The sequence below is a fragment of the Lepisma saccharinum genome, unplaced genomic scaffold (assembly GCF_977018435.1).
Source record: "Lepisma saccharinum unplaced genomic scaffold, izLepSacc3.1 HAP1_SCAFFOLD_102, whole genome shotgun sequence".
NCBI classification, from domain to species: domain Eukaryota; kingdom Metazoa; phylum Arthropoda; class Insecta; order Zygentoma; family Lepismatidae; genus Lepisma; species Lepisma saccharinum.
This window is the reverse complement of record NW_028142930.1, coordinates 209,523-232,535: the sequence shown is the minus strand read 5'-3', so window position 1 is coordinate 232,535 and position 23,013 is coordinate 209,523. Positions and strand designations below refer to the sequence as shown.

Genomic DNA, 23,013 nt, shown 5'->3' with positions numbered 1-23,013 from the left:
AAGAAGAAGAAGCCTTATGATAATCAAAGAAGAAGAAGCCTTGTTGATAGTAAAATAAGAAGAAGCCTTTAAAAAGAAGAAGCCCTTTTAAAAGAAGAAGAAGCCTTTTGATAATAAAAGAAGAAGAAGCCTTACGATAATCAAAGAAGAAGAAGCCTTGTTGATAGTAAAATAAGAAGCCTTTAAAAAGAAGAAGCCCTTTTAAAAGAAGAAGAAGACTTTTTGATAATAAAAGAAGAAGAAGCCTTTTCGATTATACATACATATATATATATTTTCTCTGTATTTTGTCTAGTTCTCAGAATATAGATCCGCATTTAACTATATCCTCTTGGCTATAAAACGCTTTCTTATTTGGAATTCTCAAACAAAGAACCTATCCCCCTGAGATTAAGATATCTGTAGCCGTGGTAAATAACATTTAAGTACGTACCCACAAGGGGCGTAGCACAAGTGGCGCCCATAACGTGGAGCCTTACCTTACCCACGAATGAGATGTATCACGCTCTAGCCAAATCGAGCGCAGTTGCATCACTCACAGAGCGGCCATTTCTCTCAAGTTAATTCTGCGGGACTATAGTAAAGGCGGTCCCTGCGCCGGTTGTTATCGTGGCCTCACTTTAACAAGACAACATATAGTGATGCTCCCCCACTGCGTCTAATATCAATCAAGCTCCCTCAAAACCTACAAAAATACCAACCAAATCATCAAAGTGCAAGGGTAAGCTGATGCAACAACATGCAAAACACCGTGGTCCACATACGAACGATTCTTCGAATTAAAATCATTCAAGCAAAGCTTACTACTTATTTCGTCATTATTTGTTGTAATAATATAAAAAACAGAAGACTTATACAGGGTGTACACAAAGTGTCTCAAAGTGTCTGACACATTTTAATTATTAATAAATCAGAAACTAATGAAGATACAAATGAACTGGTGGCAATCACAGATAGATAAACTCAAAACATTTTATGCCCTGTATCAGCACATTTTGTCGCACGGAGAATGTCAAGACGATAATAGTTTTTTTTCACACATTCGGGTCAGCATGCCGACATCCACAGTAGATATTGCATTGTTTATCCTGGCTTTATTTTCTTGAATTTGACTTGCTGGTTCGATTCCTGAGCCCACGAGATCACCCGACAAAACCACATTGGACTTGTTTCCTTTGGGGATATGTGGCAGACATTTTTAGGAGGCACAATTGATGAACATATGAACTGAAAGCCAGAATAAACAACGCGATAGCAACTGTGGATGTCAACATACTGACCCGAAAGTGTGAAAAAATCGATTATCGTCTTGACATTCTCCGTGTGACAAAAGAAGCACACATAGAAGTGTACTGATACAGGACATAAAACGTTTTGAGTTTTCTATCTATCATTGCCACCAGATTACTTGTATCTTCATTAGTTTCTGATTTATTAATAATTAAAATGTGTCGGACACTTTGGGTACACCCTGTATTATTAACACAAACTTAAATGAAACACATGTAAGTCTTCATATATTTAATTTACTACATTTGATGATCATTGATTGTGTGTAATTTGTTTGAAAGATAATTTCCAGAAAGTAAAAGTGCCAGTTACTATGTGTTACTTTTTAAAATGTGTAACTGTCGGTTACTTTTATAAAGTAACAGTGTTTATGTCGAAATATATTTTTATTTTGAAGATGTTGCGCCCTCTCTCACCAAAAAGTCTGGCCCCGCCACTGCAACGTGATCAATTAAACCTCATGACACGATATTTTTAATCACCCCTCGTATATTAAAGTAAGACCGGACCGTAGCGAACACTCTACTATTTGGAATTAAACATATTAAACATGACTAGCCCAACTTAAAGGTGTCATTCTCATTTGATTTCAAATCTCCTCCATTTTCCTAGTGAATTCTCGCTCCACTGGATACATATTGGTCGTAACTGCGAAAAGAGGGGGAAAAAAGAAACGGTCAAATCCGCCTCGGAGAATTCTCGGCGGAGAGAGGAGGGGGCATCCTCCCTTAATTTCTAGGTCGCTCCCCTCGACCAAGGTCACTGAGATTTCTCGCCTGGGCATTGCCATAGAAACCACTTACGCACGTGTTGCCAGGGGAAACCAACCAACCTGTGTGCCCGGGAAGAGCACGTCATAACAGCTGACACGCGTCTGACGTTGCGCAACGTGAAGACGATAGCGCGTGCCACGAATTTTCAAGCAGTGTTGCCATCCCTTGTTTAAATGCACCTGCAGCGGTCGATCTCGTACCGAGACCAGGGGCGTCATCAGAATTTTTTTAGGGGTGGTAATGCCATTGATAAAACTTGGACCGTACAAATAATGGCAATTATAATGATAAAAATAATGGTTATGAAATTTAAAACTAATGTAAAGAAAACCTTTTTGCCAAATGAATTATTATTATTATTTTGGAGATTCTTCTACTCGATCCACCAGATGATTGAATATCTAGCACAACTGTTTTTCAATATTATTATATTTATTATTATTATTTTATATTTTGTACAGTTGATAACCCGTGGAGCAACAGCCAATGAGGGCCAGGATCTATCGACCTTACTCCCACACGCCTCAGCAGAGGTGGACGATCATCCAACCAGTTACGCGGTGACGTGTGGTCAGCCCGACGAACCTATATTGTAAGTTACCACGACCGTGTTAGACAACTCATTCGTAACTCCCCAATTTCCTCACGGTGGTGGGTTGCCACCGGGTCCATACACTGGCCGAAATCTCAGAAGAAAGGATGTTACGCTTCTCCCCAGTATTCGAACCAACGCGCACATTGTAGCCCGAGCCACGGTGCGAGAAATTTTGTACAGTTGGTTTGTACTGTAGTTATTCTGTTTTGTTATTAACTTTTGCACATTCCGTTCGAGAAAAAGCTTTAAAAACTTTGCGGGAATTTTAACCATGAAGTATGTGTGTATGACTACGACTGCTTGCATAAAACTCTATTTTTTTGGAATTCTGAAAAATTTGGATCCATTTATTCTTTAGATTAAATTGTAACGTCGTCGCCTTGAAATCAATTGGCCCCAGGTTCGATACCCGGTGGATGCACATGGAGGTTCGGACCCAACTTTAAACTGTAGGCCCAGTCCCGATTAGCCTATCTGTGCATAAGGTGCACTTTAAACAAAAACTGAAACAAACTATTCGGTTTAAATTGTAGACTATGAGGACAAACTGGCTCCTGTATTTTACACTCATCTTTTTCGATCTAGCGCAGTTTGTACTTTCTCTGTTCTTTGAGTTTCTGGATTTTTTACACGAAGAATTTAATTTTGTGATAAAAAGGTTTCAGCAACAGTAACGCCGTCTACGACTTAACTGAGCGCCATCTTACAGCCCCCTCCATGCATTATATTTTTCATAGAAAACATTATTTTCGTACTACGTGCATTTTTAGAGATAAGATATTTATATTCTTCATTATAAATTGATCTGTAAGTGTTCACACACACATATAATATGGTCGCTTTGGTCTGAAAGCTCCCTTCAGTCTACACTGTGCCATCAACACTATAAGCAAGTATTCACCTTGCATGTGCGAACAATAGACCGAGGCGACACGATACGCCATTGAGAGATGTTTCACACCGACAGATGAGAGATGTTTCTAAGCGACACACGACAAGTGCAGCTTTCCGTGTCTCTTCGGTTCGAAATGTATTTATTTCTGAAGGTTGGTTCACGAGACACACATGTCGTTTCGGTCTGAAAGCTCCCTAAGCAAAGCAACTTTTCCATCATTTGCAGGGCATACGCGATTAAAGCGCTCACTTGGCATCTTTTGGAACTACTATTTTCAGGGGTGTTTGCTTAGCCGTGTAGACGGAAATCATTCAATGTTCAATGACGGAAATGGGGAAAACACATGAAAAGTACCCAGTACGTACATTGATTATTCAGCGAGTATTTTTGTCTAAAAATGATTAAAACCAACGAGAACCACCCGAAACTTCTCCCATCACATTTTGATATAATTTTATATGTTGTCCTGTCCTCACAGGATGATTGAAACAAATGCAAGATAAAAATTCATTACAAAATATGACATATAGCTATATGTAGCGCCAAGCTTTCTGAAATATCGGAAAACATGCGAACTACAAGCTTCCCCGTAACTTACTACCGACACTAGCGCCATGCTCTCATTCTAAGGTTTCAAACGCAATGAACGTTTCCCGATTTCAATCCACTGAGGTGATCTGTTTCGAACAGTGGCGTGCCCGGGAATTTCGAAAGGGAGGGGTCACGTATACTTTTTCTTGGTAGTCCGCCCTCATTTTGTCATATTTTCCTACCTTTGACGTTCTTTTTTCTTTTTTAAAAAAAATATTGAGCCAAGCGGTGGGGGTTATAACCCCCACCAATCCCTTGGGCACGCCACAGGTTTTGAATGCAATGTTTCAAGCAATGAAACACACAAAACCCCATCCACCAAATGTACCCTTGTCAAGCCAAAAAATATTTCTAAAGCAGTTTCAAACAATATAGTTTACAAGCTTTAATACGATATCCGTCAAAAATTTCTCACCACTTACCTGCTTCATAAATAAGATCGGCGACAATGTGTTTGATGGTTCATCTGCCAGATTTTCTAATCTTCACGTAAATTTGTTTAGTATATCATCTAGAATATTTGCAGACGAGGTACGAACAACGACACTTTCGTACAATACAAATGAATATGCACTTATTGTGACTGAATTTTCTATATATCTGCTTACAGTCGTAAGCAAAAACTATGCTCGAATTACGCTTCCAACAACTTTACACCTTCCCTGGTTCACATTCGATAAATTGTCCATAACTATTTTAAATAATTTCTCTTTGCATCCTATGTGTTTTTAAGCGGTGGATTTTTATCTATACTGCTGCAGGTCAAATAAAGTGCACGAACATGATGGACAATTTACACGGTAATAGTAATGGATTCCACTGTACACTCGTCTCAGTACTCCGGCAGTTTGTTTCTTTATACAGCATATTTGCAGATGATACAATTCAATTTACAGGTGTATCAATATACGCTGTATAAAACACAACTTATTACTAACTTCGTTGACCCTGTACATACTACAGACGAATGTAAACAGTGTACAGTGGGATAGAAACGTATTACGAGGCAAACTGTCCGTGACTGTTTTCATTAATTTCTCTCTTACATCCTAGTAGTAGCCTACGTGTTTTTACGGAATGGATTATTATGCAGGCGGTGCTCGTTCGGCGACGCAGATCGTATGCGCAGTTGTCCGTGGATGCATTACGTCATCGTCGAAACGCTCAGCACGGAAAAGGCTGGTTCCTTATGCAAATATTGAGATATTTGACAACGAATATCTTCTAAAATATAGTAGCAGGGGAAAAGTTACAACTTTTACTGTTAAGATTCATCCTCTCGTATTTATCACAAAGTTGATCAAATGTGTAAAATGGTTTTCAAGAAATCGTGTTACGAAGGAACCCCTGTTTTGTTCTCTCCAGGCTTCCAATGTAAGGGAGTTTTAACTTAAGCGCGATGGATTTCTTTTTGCTCTATGACTTGAAATAAGATTATTTTGTTCTTGTCAACTGAAATCATGCCTAAATGCTATGGAAAGATGTAAAAACTATTATCATAAAATTAAAGGGAAGAAATCTAAAATATCACAGCTTGATTGATATAAAAAATGCGGGATTGCCCGTTTTTGTGAAGAAGGCATTGTGCGAGATCTAAAAGCAGAACTTTTTAATATTGTATGTAAATGTAAGGGTGTAATAAACGTGACTGCTTCCCGTAAAATATCACTGCACTCTCCACGTTTCTCTTCTGTCTTTTCTTTGGCGCCGTCAATAGCTTCAACGCGTTGTTTTTTTAATATATTTGTCATATATTTGTTTTAATTGGTATTCTGCTCGTTCCGCCACCTGAACGCAGCAGCTACGGCTCAAAGGGCAGTGCAGTTACACCGGAAGAAGGCTCGGAAATGGCAAGCTTCAGAAGTTAACTCATCCAAATTAAATTAAACAGGTATGTGCTCTCTCTAAATTTAAATCATAGTTCACAAATAATTTGATTAAAAGTTTTAAAAGTATCTGTTTTATTTAATAGCGTATTAATTGGTGCATTCTTCTCCAGCATAGCTATAAACAGTGACCACACTACAGGGGGGGGGGGGGCAGGAACGCTCCCCTATTCTCTTTCGACAATTTCTCTCTCTCTCTCTCTCTCTCTCTCTCTCTCTCTCTCTTATCTGCCCCCAGTAAAACGACAAAAATAAATAAATGAATGAATGCTCTTTTAGCCAAAATATGCATTTTTGTTTCGTATGTAACGGAATAATAAACATGATTGCCCCGGGAAAATGTGATTTACCCCTCCATCTTCTCTATTGCGCCGTCAAAGCTACAACATATTTTGATTTCTATTGCTCCCACATATTTATTTTAATTTTAGTATTGTGAATCATATTCCACTGTGTTACCTCACGTAGCCACCCCCCCCCCCCCCCCACACGTACGATTTCAGTTGTAAGTTTTAGACTAAGCTTGTCAAATGTCCACTTATATCTTTGTATTCTTGAGCCATTTTAAAAAAAACATTTCGCCCCTTCTTCTGGACTATTTGATAGCAATGTTTTCCCACTGGAAGCCCCTTTGCAGATCGAGATCCGGGGCTATAGCCTTCCCAAGGCACCGTCCCCTCCAAATACTCTCTTGGCCTCATGAAAGAAAAATATATGTATTTATACGAAATATTAATTTGACTTGGCAGTTTCTTCTTTCGAACAGGAATAAGTTTTAAATTTTAATAGCTTATAAATTTACACTAGCAATTTTGAGTAAAGGTTTTGCGTAACCCTAAAAGTACATTTAGAGACTGCAAGGTCAACTCTCGACAGTGGCGCAGGAACGTTTTTCATTTGGGGGGTACAAAATTCAGTGTGTGTGTGTGTGTGTGTATATATATATATATATATATATATATATATATATATATATATATATATATATATATATATATACACACACTTACTACTACTATACCTAGCAGGCACGTATGTAGGAATACATTTGGGGAGGGGTTCCAACAAAGTGTCGCAATAATAATAATAATAATAATACATAATAATAATTAGAATAATTATATTTAATTAAATTATAATATTAATTAAATATGTAAATTAATTAATGTTGCATTTTTATTATTACATGAATAGGTAAAAGATAATAAAAGAATAGATATACAGAACAGCACGTACTCATTATCTAGCGTTCGTGTAGTTAAGATCGCCAAGATTTGCATAAAAACAACTGCCGTGGCAAGGATTTAATGTCAAATAGAAAAATAATTGAATATTTATTGAATAACAAAAAAGGAGTTAGATCCAATCATCGAAAAGTAAAGTTGCTGATCAATATTTTATGGATATTATCATTAGTACTGTGCATAAATATTTGCAACCCTTCAAAGCCGTATGAGCCAATTTCCTTGCCTTCCAATAAGTTCAGCGGATATAATCATCGATTATATATCTAATGCTAAACAATTATATTTTGATTATTTACGTTTACTACTTGGTAAGTCTTTCTGGCAAGACCCCTCGAACCCCCCACCCCAAATAGATTTTAAAACCTGATAACAATTCTGATACATATAAAGCTCTGGACTTCGTTCTGGGCTTATTTGGATTTAACGGAACGGAAAATCAGGAGTTTGAAATGTGAAAATTGCGAACAAAGATACATCTATTCATTTTAATGCAGGTTGAGATTAATGGGGATGAGGAGGATTTTGAGCCACCCCAACCAGGAATAATCATCTCCCACGTACTGGATATAGAAACCACATTATTGAATATATCATATTTATAGAGTTCCACTTCAGTTCAGTTCATTCTAATATTAAAGTCCCATAGCTACGCATAAAAATATCTTTAAACAATTTATAGCAGATGTGTACCACATCCAATGCCCTTTATAAGCCGTGTATTTCGTATTTTCTCAAACATCTATAGGGCGTTGTATTAAAAAAGAAAAAAAACTGAGTTGAGATGGTTCCCGATCAACTCGTAAGAAGTCTAACTTTGAAATATTTGTGAAAAATTTGCCAAAGCATTTATTTGTTATATAATTAGCTGTACCTAATGACACTCTTCAAGCACTGAAAGTACTATCATTACATACAAAAAACCTAAATCCTTCAGATCTCTGAGAAAGCAAGGAAAGCCATACGCTCATTTTTTTTTTCAATCAATCTTTAGTGGACAATATGAGGAGCCTGCCAAAGCTTCTTTTCGTATGTAATGGTATTAAATGCAGATACATGCGTGTGTTTTAGGGTGACATGTCAATTTCTAGTTTATGTGAAAAGGTAAACTTTAATGTAAACAAAAGCATGCACGTCACAGTTAAAGATTTTTGAATCTACAATGAAAATTCAAAACACATTCCCGCCTCGCCGGCCTCCGTGGCGGAAGGGTTTGCATAGCGCGCTATGACGCCAGGGGTCCCGGGTTCGAATCCCAGCCTGGGCATGGATGTTATTTTGTGAGTGTCCATCAATTCCATCATATCATCACTCATCCCCATCTTCGCGATTAGCTAAAAGTGGCTGAAATGCGAAGTAAAATAAACCAAATATATCAATCAAGCATTCCCATCTCACTCAATGACCTTGTGAATCCAATCCAAAATCTACCAATAGAACCTGCAGTGTCTCATTTATCTCGTGCATTCATCTGACTAATGAAATTTTCTTGCAGTTTGACTTTAGGGTTTAACTTAAAATGGCATTGTGTTTGTGTTCGATACCAAAATCAGATTTTAAGCAATTATATTATTAGTATACCTAATACATAGGTAAAAATAAAAATCTGATAAAAATCGCAGATTGCATTCTGTTTAAATGTCTAGGAAAAAATTAATTTCACCTAGGAATGATATCCCGATGCGATGAGTCTAGAATTGTCACAGACTCATCTAGTCTCATGTGTGGTGAGGTCCTTCTCGTTCTTGTTTGTGTTTATTTTTCTTTCGGTTTCCACTCTGAAGTTATTAAAAACACATTCTTGATCCATTTCATGCTCAGATAGCCTAGGGACTCTATTTTATAAAAAATCTCTTAATACAGTATATAGGTTTAAGTATAGGTTTCCGAACACCCTCTTACAAAGTTATGAAAAATATGGGTGAGGTACAGTAGTAGTACATTGTACCCCCCAAGTTGGTGTGTGTTGTCTCGTCTCGTTCGGGTAAGTATTTCGTTTCGGAAAATTCCATTTCAAATATTCAAAAGAAAATGGGATCAGTCATACACTCTTCAGATGAAGATTTGTATCTTATCTTCGAATCGACGCGACCACCTCTTTAGAAAAGTGTGTTCCCTTACGCAAAGGAGCATTCGTCTGCAGTGTGATTTTCTGAGAGCAAATCTGATTCCATCGTCCCACATACATTTTAAACAATTTTCATCTCCTTAAAGATGCTTTCAAGAACATAGGTCAATGAACTAATTAGTAGCAAGCACAATGTAGTAGAATCAGTTTACAACGGTTTGAATTTCTGTAGTAAGGAAGATTAAGTTATAAAAAATATTCACTTTTTTATTGGGCGAATTTAAAATAAATAGGTTCCTTTAACAGTAGCACCTTGCGTCTGCTGTCAAATTAACAAAGGGGGTTACAGGGGGTACAACTCGATTTACGGATTTAGGGGGTACAGTACCCCCCTTCAAAAATTTGAGGGGGTACAATGTACCCCTGAACCCCCCCCCCCCTCCTGTTCCTGCGCCACTGACTCTCGATATTTCAGATATATTAATAATTTTCATCACAACGTCTTGTAATAATTATTTGTTACTTCAATAACCTCCTCGCAAATGTTTCTCTCATATTAAAACATAGATGCCATTTTCTGTTTATTTCCTTGTAATGCTGACCTCCGTGGCGAAGTGGTTAGCAGCACAACGCTTTACGATGCCAAGTGCACCCAGGTTCGAATCCCCGCCCGGGCATGGGTCTACTTTCCTTTCTTCAATTTCATCATATCATCACGCATCTTCATCTTTGCGATTAGCCATATGTGACAGATAAGCGAAGTAAAATAAACTAAGTCTATTAATCAATTACTTTTTTAAACTCTTTAATTCTTCTTTAGCATGTCACGATTTTGTTAAAATTATATTACGATTTGTAAAATGACGAAATTCTAAAGGAAAACACGCAATTTTCTTTGTAGCGCATCGGTCAGAATGTTTCAGGAATATGGATTTTCAAAATACATTTTTTCACATGTACTTTGCCCACTTTTAAAAGTAGCGCGTTTTCAATTATGTTAGTAATCATTAAAAGGATGCCTCAATACCATCTTGGAGGATGACAATTATTATTTTTCCCATCCTAAAAGTAATAATATACTTTCGCTCTTTGAATCTCCCATATAAATGCTAAGGGCCGTCTACTTCAGCCGAGCTCACTGCTTCTCCGGTGACGTCACGCGTTCGTGTAAGATCGGCAATCTTCGGATGGCTTTACCTAATTTCTATCTACCTTGATTATTATGTATGCTGGTGCAGAGACTGTCAGAAGCTTGTCTGGTATTTTGTTTCAATTCTTGAAGCTCTCATTGCGTAAAACAAAGAGAATAAACATGGTGATGGACAATTTGCTGGGTAATACTTGTGCTCCACTCTTCCATGGTCGTCCTCACTCCTGAGGGCCCATGCCCCCTTCAAGATTAATGTCAACCTAAAATTATATTTTTCACATATATAATTTAATTTCAGTCACAGTAATTTACGTTAATTATTGTAAGGTCGTTGCAGGAAATTAATAACTTCATACTGAAGGAATGCTTTTGAAAGGGTAACACTATAATGGGAAAAAATATACTTTGTTCGATCCCCCTGGAAAAAATTACCTTCCTTTTCCCCTCCTGGAAAAAATTCTGCAGACGTCCTTGTACTAGTTACTCATCCATACAGATCCAGCTCCCATAGTGGCAGTAACACTAGAACCAAAATGGTAATTTCAATTGCAAAAAAAATTGGCTCTCACTTATTGTGAAAGTTTTTTTTTCTTTCCTGCATTAAAATTGTGGTGAATGTGGATTCATAATTGAATGATTTTGATTATTACATCTGTCAATCTATGCATTTTTTGGTACATCAGTACAGGCCCGTAGCCAGAATTGATCTCCAGGGGGGGGGGGGGCATGGGTTATCAGGAGGGTCAAGTCCATTTTTCAAAAGTTTGACAGCATTAAATGAAGGTAAATTATGTGTGGGGGAGGGGGGTCATAAAGTTACATAAAGTTTAGAAATATCACACACATACTACATTTTCTCTATATCTTTTAAAATATCGCTTGAAGTGTTAATTGGCTGATACTGAAATCATCCTTTACTACACACTCCATACCATGTTTGATGATGCAGATATTTATATCACCCAAGAAAAGATGGACAAAATTCAATCACAGTGCCTAGCCTAGCATACATTCCACACCCCCGCCGAAACAATAAAACTCTCCTTCGTTCCCAAAACTTGAGAGCTGTTAACCTTTGACGCAGATGCAGAGGGAATTTGCATAATGACATAAAAGTCGCAGATTTCTGTATAAATGGGAGGTTGCAACAGGGGCAACGAAGGTACAGATAAAGAAGCTCCCCTGTGAAGGAAGTTTCTGAAGTCTAGAGAAGAGAATCTCCTAAATACTTGCCGCTACTTCGACTTGTTCTTATAAATAAGATGAACGAATGTAATAGCTCCTGTTCATGCTCCCTGAATTTATCCTTCACCGAAGTTGTGAGCAAAATAATATCTGCTGTCTACATTTTCACTCTTCACTGCAAACAAATTACACAAAATAGTTTCACCAAGTGTCAAGGGGGCTGAGGGTAGTTCCAGGGGGAGCTCAGCCCCCCCCCCCGGCCCCTGCCTGGCTACGGGCCTGCATCAGTAGTAGACTGAAGATGAATGGCTAGCGACAACATACAGCTAAGAGCACCAAACCTAGCCTGCCTAAGGTATTCACATGTTAATTTCTGCTATGAGATGCATACAGGTTAGGTCTGGTTTAGTATTGTTCCCAGTAACCACAAGTGTTGGGCGAACTGCAGTTTTTACCTGGGAAAGGTTGGGTTTACATTGGTTGACAAATTGAAGTTGGTCTTATGTTGGGCCAACCATTGTTCCCAACGTTCGCCCAACCATGGAAAAGTGAGTCGAAATCAGTTTTAAAAACTACTTTCTCATGTTAAGACAACTTTCAAGAGTATGATGTGAAATTCTAGGGTGTAAAATAAGTGGTATGTAACAGTGTTTCTTTTCGAATATTTCAGTCACAGCACATACTGGAAATATATTATTATTTTAATGAAAGTAGAACTTGTAGTCACGCACCAGTTCTTTGTCAGCTGCCATGGATGAAAGATGTGTTGGGAATTGCTTATTGTTTTGAAAGCTTTTTTCAGAGTATAGTAATGTAGTCACAGTATGACAAAATCTTTCCGAAGAAAATGTGGAGGCAGTACCCATACAGCACTGCACATTTGAAATGAAACTGCTTGAAAACATTCACATCCTAAGAGGCTTAGGAGAGCCTCCTGTCTGATGAAGGTTAACGGAGCTTTCAGACCAAAGTGGCATGTGTTACGTAGAAACGAACCCTCAGTAATAAATGAAACCTTCTGAACCAAAACAACACAACAAGCTGCATGTGTTGCTTACTGCTTGCACATCCCTCGGACTGGGACGTTTTCTTAATATTGTGCATGAAGGTCTTTTGGTAGTGCATGCATGGTGAATGCTTGATTATAGACAAGGGGCTCGTGTCGCTCGTCACTTCAGGGAAACCCCTGCGCTGCTTGCTGCCTATCGCATGTTGCTTTGGTCTGAAAGCTTCCAAAGGAAATGAAATTCAATTCTTGTGTTAAATGTTGTCAAAAGCAAAGTTTGCTGGACTCCTGAACACTTTTCATGTGCCCCACTGGGAATCGAACATGAGACCTCTTGATTACAAGGGAGGCTAAATTACAATATGCTTAAAAATTGTGACTGAATATTATCAACATTCAAAGTGTTGTGCAGCTGAAAAATTAATTACAAAAAAAGCAAAATTTATTCTCTGAAGGTAAAAAGTGTAAATCAGGAAAATGGATCAATGCAGGAAAAGACATATTATAAGACTGATTTAAAGAAGAAAAAAATCTCCACCTTACAAAAAGATATGATTTATCGCACCAAACTTCAGAGTCAAGCACTGCATTTCATCTTCTGGCGTAAGTGGGGAATGCTTTCGTTCTTAGGTTAGGCTTATTAGGTTTGGTAAAACTTCGATAGTGTCCCAACGGATTTCTTCATTTTTACACAAGAAACTACTTACCGAAATGAGTTTCTGTAGTATTTAGAAGTTTTTGTTGGTATTTTCTTTCATTGAGAAAAACCGATGTTGTCCGTATATGCTAAATTGAACGAAATAAGTGCTAATGAGACCTAACAGGCCTAACCTAACCTCGTAGGCATACCTCGTCCCCGTGATGGTTCGTGGGGCAATCGTGAATGTTTGGGACTAACGTCAATAGTTTTTGGGGCTACCCATGGATGGTTTTTGGGGCTACCCGTGGATGATTTTTGGGACTAACGTCAATGGTTTGTGGGGCTACCTGTGGATGGTTTGTGGGACTAACGTCAATGTATTTTGGGGCTAACATCAATGGTTTAATAATTACTCTTTATGTCAAAAATTGAACTTTTTTTTTCGAGAAAAAAGCAAAATAGCACCTTGAAGAATCTTTCGCAATGCAGAATAGGTAAGTACGAATGTTAAAAATTACGAAATAAACGAGTGAGAGGTGTTGGGATGCTATCAAAGTTTTACCTTAGGTTTAAATATCTTAGCATAAATACACTACATTTAGCCTAACAATGAAAGTATTTAGCCTGACCAAGAAGGTGCTTGAGTTTGGTCCGATAAGTGACATCCTGGGCACGCCACTGCAGATAGCATGAGAGCCAATTAAAATGAATATCCAGTGAACTCCAGAAGTAACAATGCAAATACTTTTCTCAATAACATATACATAAACACATTACACAGTGAAACAATTTTATTGACTAAAATTTGAGTTTAGAATACAGTGATTATATCCTCTTATCATTATGGAACTGGATTGTGCTCTGCCTTATAGGCAAATAGTTTTTAAACGCTCAATAAAGCATTCTCACCCTCTCTCGCTTCCATCCACTGTACCAATACAAAATTCATTCTAAACCCACTCTCCATAACAGTCATTGTAACAATATTTATTACAAAAGAACAAAAAAAAAAAAACACAAAATTTCAACACAAATTTTCAGAAACCTCAAATCACAATACTTTTTATTCATTCACCTGAACAATTTGTAATTTATACCATGATTATTCCTCAATATAGTTCAAATGATTCAGCTTAATATATGCATCATGCAGAGATTGATGCATCATACTTCTAGTGCATTGTAACTATTTCATAATCATGTGGCATGGTATAAAGTTGAACAAATAGATTATATACACACCATATGTACCGATTACTCATATGTAAACAACACTGAAATGGCTCACAATTTGTATTTCAGCAGCATAAGTCGCATCTAACATTTTTCATTGCTCCTTGTAAATATTCAGCATCCATGAAAACCATACTGAAATATCTAATAACTGATGGCAAAAATTAATTGTAAGGATATACAACTTTCTAGTGGGTGCTGAAGCTTCTAAAATAAATTAAGCAGCAGATGTTATTTGCCTATTAAGTTTTATAGGTACATAAATCTAAGTGGTTATAGATCTATTTGAATCTTTTTTTTTTTTTGCACAATGAAACTTCAAAAGACACACAAATACTAAAAGGGTGGTTAGTGTTACTTTGATTAATGTATAAATAGTGATGAAAGAAAGTTCTTGTTAGCTCAACCTTCTACAGCAGAAAATGTTTCATATTTGACATATGCTTAATCATTTACTCATTTCTGGCAGACGACAAGTTTCATTCTTCATTCAGTTTCCCCTGAAATGAGAAATCTATTACCTCACATGCCAAAATAAGATGCGTACATCTTGAAATTCAAGAACATTGTACTTGGAACACAAAGTACATTCATGCAAGTTGCACTGATCCATGCTACAAAGGAATCAAGCTAGTAGCATGCAAAGAAAAATCAAATCTCTTTAAGGAAAAGGCATCATCACGCAAGCTGCAAATCATTGCGAACAGACACAATTTGATTTAAGAAACATCTAGTAATTTTGCATTACACACAACATTATGAATGGACTTTTAGGCACAATTTTTTTCATACATATACTGACATTCCAGACTCTCGGTCTGTTTTGATCCGCAGTAGTCACTCTGCTCGTTTATATTTACATGCTACTGTAATTTGGCAACACTGTTGACCTTTGCTCCTGTTGAACCTTCCTGGAACAGTCAGTCCACAACTCTGTTCGTTCAGCATTTATTTGAAAAAGATCTCTTGTTGACTTGTTATAGAGATCACATTTCAGCGGAGCACAATATTAGTGATCCCTGCAACTATTGACGGAGAGTGTTTTTGGATGTGTAGTATTTTCACATATATAAAGTACGTGTTCTTAAAAATCTGTTACAAATGTATGAAGTAAGTGTGTTCAGACCACAAGAAGCTCGATTGTGAATTTTGTGTGTAAAGAGAATAATGAAAGTAAGGTTCTAAGATAGGTATTTTTGTTTTGTTTCATCCTATTCAAATACAATTCACTAGATTTAGTATTTCCTCCTTCCTGCAATGTGTTGAGTGAATTAACTTATAATTTTTTGTTCAGTGAACCAGAATACTTTAAAAAAGGACATTCTCACTGCGAAACACGATCATTTTTGGCAAATAATAATAGGTAAACATAATAATATTTGATTGATCACTACAAGTATTTTTTTCTGCATGACAACGACAGTGTTAAGAAATTACAATTCCCTGAACGTGGAGACAGAACAACATTGGGAAGGAAGGAAAAGAAAAAAAGTATAGTGGTTAAAAATCGAAGCCATTCACCATGAGTCAAACATCACCAATTGGTTACAAAGAAGAAATTACACCACATTGCAACACAATCGTGGAATCAGCGAAATAAAATATACTAATTATGAAAGAATCCTGGCCTGTAATACTTAGTATGGATGTACCTACATGAAAGTGCCTTGTGTGGTAGTCAAAGAAAGGATTTTTTTATTCAAGGGTTTATCCATTTGTTTCTATATTTGTGTAAATATCTTCCTTGAAGCTGAATGAAACTTGCTATTATCATTATCACCAAGTCTTTTGTGAAGAATGTATAACACTATCTACTGTGCAGCACAGAACAAATAAAAATGGGGTAGATGTCCTTCACGCAAGACAGCTGATGATAATGGTGCAAGTGCAGCTTTTATTTTTAATCCTTTTAACCCATTCAGGAAGGATCTGACAATGAATCCAAAACATCGGAATTAGTATAGGACTTATAAACCACACATAAGTGTACATGTATGTTTTGTTAATAAATACTTAGTTCGGTTGATTGATTGAGTTGGTGTTTTAAGTCCACTTTATGCACATTAAGGATAATTGGGACTGGACCTACAGTTTAAAGTGGGATTCGAACCACTATGTGCCTCAACCGGATTACAAGGTAACGACGCTACCACTGCGCCATCGGGGAGACCAGATATGAATACTTAGGTGACAATATCAAATGAAGATATTCCAATCCAGCAGCTGATAATTGACTGGCAATTAACAGTTCTGCAGTGAATTTTAAATGCTATAGCAGGACTACTTCAGTGAAAATTGCTCTTTCTGCTAATTTGATGCATCATACACAACCAATCATTGCAAGATGAAACAGGTTTGTGGATCTACGTATCACAATAATTATCATCAGAGATTTTACTAAAAGCTCAATTTTCCTTCCTACTGACTAGCACTTTCCGTTATAAACTATTGTCCCATTGGGAACAAAAGCATCAAGGAAATACATATTCAGCTTGAGTTGCAAAATGAAATTTTCAAGTAAACTTCACCTTATCACTAAGGTTCTATGTTTGAACTATAGTCAGAAATGAAAAAATGATTGCAGATGTGGTAGACATTGCTATGGAAATAAATAATAAAAAATAGCAATCCAACTGGAGACCATAATAATGAGGAGAGGTAAAATATATTTTACAAGTTTTATATATATATATATATATATAATTATACAAAACACAGGAATAGGATGAGAAAAAGTGCCATATGGGTACATAAAGAAAAATGATTAAGGAGACAGTAAACACTAACCACACAAAAGGAAAGACGTTTATATTTTGCAGGATGTCATTTTCACTGTAGACAAAAGAGGTAGCACAGTGTCATATAGTACAGGGGCACAGAATACTGATGGTAGCATCGGTACAGTGTTGCCAGAAAGTTGATAGGTAACGAGTGTTGCGTACTTTCACCAGTGTTTACTACATGGTGGGTGGGTAATTTCAAAAAGGAGGGGAAAGGATTATTGGTTGGCTAGGTTCAGTCTGCTAGGTATAGTGGCATGCATGCCTGATATATAGGCCCTTTCCCATCGCCTGCATGAAGAAGTGTCTGGGGGGGGGGGGGGGGGATGGGGAGTAAAAGATGGATAATGGCAACACGGAAACAGTTGTTGAAGTTGGTGTTATGGCTGTTAGTATGAATGGCGACTGTGAGGTCGGAGTTTTGGGTGGAGGAGCGATGCTTATTGATCCTGAGATTCAAGGGGGTGGAGGTTTTGCCCAGGTAGAACTTACCACAGATTTGGCAGATGAGGGTGTATATGAGTTAGAAAAATATACAAAAATATATATTACTAGCATTTGAAGAAATGAGATGTTCCCATTGCATTTAAAACTATATTTTACTAACGTAACAAAATAAGCAAGACACCAAAACCTTATTTCCACTCATTCCAGAATGTTCTACTTCCGTTAGATGACACTTGAAACTTCATGTGAATCCTACCAGTTTGATTAATGATAGTCCATGTGAAATGTAAAAATTCACAACCAATATTATCACATGAATTGTATGAAAGAATTTTACTTCGGGTGGTTTCTTTAAATTGAGGCAATAACACTTTTTTTCTTCTTCACTTTACGGAAATGAACAACAATAATCATTAAAAGAAAATTTTCCAATTTTTTTGTTTATTTTCTGTATATATAGTACATACTGAAACTGTACAACTTTCACAATTCAAGTGAAACTGGCATCTATTTTGTAAGTTTCGATTACAATACATTAAGATATCTTCAGCGGACACCAGATCATGTTTTCAAAAGTAAAAATAATATTTCTTTTACATATATAAAATTTTATACATTATCAATGCTTCCCTTTATCGTCACATGAACTGCTGTTAATCCTTGCTAAGGTAACTTTTATTAAAGAAATCAGTATTAATGACACATTTTGTATATCTAACATTACACAATAATTATAACTTGAAGAAGGGTATAACTATGAATAATGGCTATTCATTACCATCTCCAGTAGTTTATTTTTCTTACTCTTGATTTCAACCTTTAGCTTATATTTTCAATTATTGTATATTTTTTTATTAAGTGGATGTACCCTGCCACATTATTTATCATTTTGAACAATCAAATTTGCAAATACTTTTGTGGCTCTTATGATGATTTTTATGAATTACAGTACACATATAAAATTTACTGAAATCTGTAACTGATAGTGTACTAATATGATATAAAATGGCAAATATTTTGTAATGAACTAAAAGATTAATTCAACACCTTCTTAATTAATGTACATATGACTGGCTCTGACAGGTTTAGTCACGGAAAAAAGGACCTGCGTATGGAACGAGGAGGCAGGGGGGACTATGGTGCAATAGCCCTGACCGGCTAAAAATTATAAAAATGTGGTATGTCAAAATGTTTTCAATTGTAAACTATTTATAGAAATTCTAGACAGGAATAATTATTACACAAAAAAAGTGGACTATTATCAGATTACAATCACTATTAACCCTACTATATCATTTGTATTGTTCCCCTAAAATGTCTTTCAATCTGAAAGTAAACACATCACAGACATTTATTTCAGCAACGAAAACGCAATTTTTTTTTAATAACAAGGCAGCTGTATTATACCATGACATGTGCTTTTTACACAATACGACATGACACACAAATTAACAGTAGAATTGAATAACATGTTCAGGTCTCTTTACTATTACAACTTTCATTTTTAACAAGGGTTATTTTCATCATCTTCAAGTTCCGTGAAATGCTCCAAGCTAATTACCCACTCACAGTTTTCTACAATCTTCTTGAACTGCCTGAATCACGACTACCTAAGGTGTTCAATATCTTGCATGTTCTCACCCTCTCTCAGTACAGAGGATGCCATATTTCTTTAAAAACATGTGGATAATATTTATATAATATAATATCCAGTGATGATTTCACAGCAATGACTTCTCTGTGATGTTTCGACTCGCATGTTAATAAAATTTCTACATAAAAAAATGAGTAAAGGTCATTATGCTATTTTCCAAACTGAATACAGTGTGGAAAATCTTAGGGCACTAAAAATAACTAAGTTCAAATATATTTCTTAAGTGCATAGAGTTACAATCAAAATGCCCTTGACCTGCATAAGAAGTTGTTCAAATAAAACAGAACAAAAAAAAACTAATGTCATGTGTGTGAGTACATAACTGACAAAAATGTAAATTTCTAATGCTAGTTAATATAACATCTATTATATTTTTACCTCAACCTGGCATAAGTTTCTAACAGCTATTTCAATTTTAATAATTTTCTTCATGTGCCAAAATAGTGTAATGCAAATAGATTTAAGATATGATCATCAAAAAACAACCATTCATCTCTATATCAGATGAGGTACACGCAAACTAATTCACCTTTTGCAATAATTTGTAATGAGTTATTTCTACTTAAAATTTATTATTCGAATGGTACGACTGCGAGTGGTTATTAAGAATAGAGTGAATTGGGAAAAAAAAGGGAACTTGTAATTAAATAGTAATAAAAGAAGTATCAAAGCTACTGCTACAACAAAACCCAAGTTTATATGTGTAAGTTTTATTGTCAGTGACTGTTACAAGTCCAAAAAATAAAAATATGCCTATTACAAACTGAGTATAAAAAGTGCTTATCACCAAAACATTACTAGAGCACAAAATTGTACAGAATTTCAGAGAAGGTTATTTACTTTCCATGTGCTTGAAAATGAGGTTAAAAATTATTCTTATTTTAGTTACAAGTATACAATTTGAACTAATATATATATTACGAATAATTTTCAACAGATAAAAACTATACAATAAAATACACCACTTTGGACAACAATAACTAAAATCTTCAATCACAATAATAAAGCAAAACTGCTTAAATGAAGAAAAAAACTGTTACAACCAAGGAAGCAAAACTAACAAACTTTGATATTAATTGTTGGAGACTTTGATAGTACATAAACTCATAAAAAATAAGCGGGATTTTCTTCATTTCAATGTACTATTACTACATACATGCAAAATGCGAAAGCAACAGCACGCCAATAAACCATTCAGCCATTAATGCCTACTTGTGTGCCAATCAGAATCAGTAATGACTAACAGCTCAGTCACCACTTTCGATATGTCATTGTCATACTTCCTCAGCAGCTCGGCATTCTTCTCTCTATTTGCAAATCCCATTTCCACAAGCATTTCCATTGGCGACAATAAATCTGTTGCTTCTGAGGATGGTGGTTGGGTCACGGATTGATTTTGTGGGCTTTCAGGAGTTTCCTAAAAATAAAAGTATTGCATTATTTTAAACTTCTCTTCATAATGTACATACAACAATATACAGTAAAAATGATGTCAACTTTGACTTCCTTGCATCTCAAGGCTCACATTGACACATACGTATCCAAAAATCAACCACAATTTGAGCAGAACACCTGTCACTTCAGCCCCTATCATACTATTTCAAATTAACTTTACTTTTCTCAATTTGTGTATAAGAAACAATAATTCTGGACCTGAAATTTTTGTTTGAGGAATGATTGATTGAGTTGGGATTTTTGGGTCATTCAGCATGTATGGCCATGTTGTACCCTTCTAAGTATAGAAGAAAAAATCACATTATCTAAAACACTTACCTTAAAGTTAAAAAAAAGGTAAAAAGGTTAAAAGTGCAACTTTGTAAAACGATCTGCACAGGACATACACAATACATTAAAAAGGAAGGCTAGTCTAAAAATTTCTTCAGAAACAGTGTAAAAAGACAGTTCTAAACAAGCTACAAACACTAGTTACAACACTGTCATCGTTTCCCAACGTGGATAATAAATCATTGGTAAGGCTAAAACTAAGTCTGAGGAAATTAAAATAGGCGCATTCAAGAAGGATGTGACGGACACTTAAAACATTACAGGCACTGTACAGCGGAAGATCCAGCCCTTGCAGCAAACGACGATATGTGAGATGGCTGTCTGATTCGAAGTCGAGTTAAGATTAACTCTTCTCGACAGGAGGGACAGCACGAGGAAAACCATGCACCAATGGTGGGATTGATAGTGTGAAGCTTGTTCCCTATTGCCACACACCACTCTTCCTGCCATGTCTCCAGAAGGGAACAACGAAAAACATTCTGGTCCCTAACTGGCAGAAGGTGGAGGAGAACGTCGCCGTCTGCATGAACAGACTTGGCAGCAGTATCAGGATTCTGCTAATCTAGTGTACATCCAAACCATGACTAATGGACAAAAAATGCAATTTCAGACAGCTCAAATTTCAGTTATCCTCCTGTTTGATGTTTTAATGCCCATCTGCCACTCTTAAATGCAGTCCGCAAACTTTGCTGTGTCATTCTAAAAACAGAAGAAATATATAGCTGATTAATGGTGTTTTGCATACACTAATCTGACTTGCTATTGAATCAAAATTTTGGCAACATTGAAGTCTAGTTCTGAACCCAATCCTTTACAATTTGATAATACTAATTATAATATGAAGGTCTCGCACTGTGGCCGTGCGATCTAAGGTGAAAGCTTTACGGTTACAGGTTGCAAGCAGATTCGAGTCTCCTGGGGGAAGCGTAACAACCTTTCCTAAGATTTTTGCCTGTGTATGGGACCCGTGGCCACCCACCATCATGAGAAGATTGGGGAGCTACGACATACATCACTCGTAACAGGTTGGATGAATTCCCACCAGCTTGCTTTCCATAGGTAGGGACTGATCCTCAAGGGCTGTTACGCCCCGGGATGTTATGTTATTATTAATTACAATATAAATTGAAAATAAACCTCTGACTTACAGTTGCTGGTATGGCTCGAAGATTATTGAGAACAGCTTTCGCTACATTTATAGCTCCTGTCACCAAAGCTTCAGGTAGAATGTGGACTGCAGGGACTAACTGTGAAGGCAAATCACCATGCCTGGCATTCTTATCGCTAGCAGGTTCATCAGCAACCTTTCCCTGTTCTTCCTCTCCTACTTCTACATGTGCTGTTCCAGTGGCAATCGTTTCGCCAAATGATGGGGTGTGAGAAGGCGTAGACAATTCTTCAATAGACTCCGATACGGTCTCTTGCATCTGACTGTTGTTTTGATGCTGTGCCTGATCAAGCGAGACGCATCGACCAGACATATCAACTGCAAAAATGCATTTCTTTGAAAACTCATCGGATGCCAACTTAGCCAATGTTTCGACTGTTCGTGGGGTGCTTTGCGGTGGCAACTTCAACTCCTCAGCCAGTGGTCTCAAATCTTCTAATGCCTCTTCGTAATTTGTATCACTGCAGAGTTCCAAACTAGCATCACTTACTACTTCTGCTGTTATGGGACTTGATTTCATTTCGATGGAGGATCTCTCTCTCAAAATTGACGATTTCTTACTTTCTGCACAGTCCTTTATGACTTCTGGCACAGAACCTGTTAAAGAGTAAATTATGAAACTC

General features: G+C 36.6%; 1 protein-coding gene across 4 annotated transcripts in view; it reads right to left on the bottom strand.

Moving 5' to 3' along the window:
* Window positions 1–14,125: 14,125 nt before the first annotated feature.
* The window catches only part of LOC145982320 (next to BRCA1 gene 1 protein-like), a 47,309-nt gene continuing 38,421 nt past the window's right edge, over window positions 14,126–23,013 (bottom strand). For 2 of the 4 annotated variants that reach the window (XM_083115880.1, XM_083115882.1), the window contains exons 11-13: window positions 22,371–22,987; window positions 20,650–20,854; window positions 14,126–15,056 (exon numbers count right to left, since the gene is read on the bottom strand). In XM_083115880.1, the coding sequence (XP_082972006.1) occupies window positions 15,043–15,056; window positions 20,650–20,854; window positions 22,371–22,987 (836 nt within the window). In that variant the 3' untranslated portion in view covers window positions 14,126–15,042. Of the gene's footprint in view, window positions 15,057–18,192; window positions 20,855–22,370; window positions 22,988–23,013 lie in introns of those variants that run through there. The other 2 variants (XM_083115883.1, XM_083115881.1) reach the window with 2 other exon arrangements.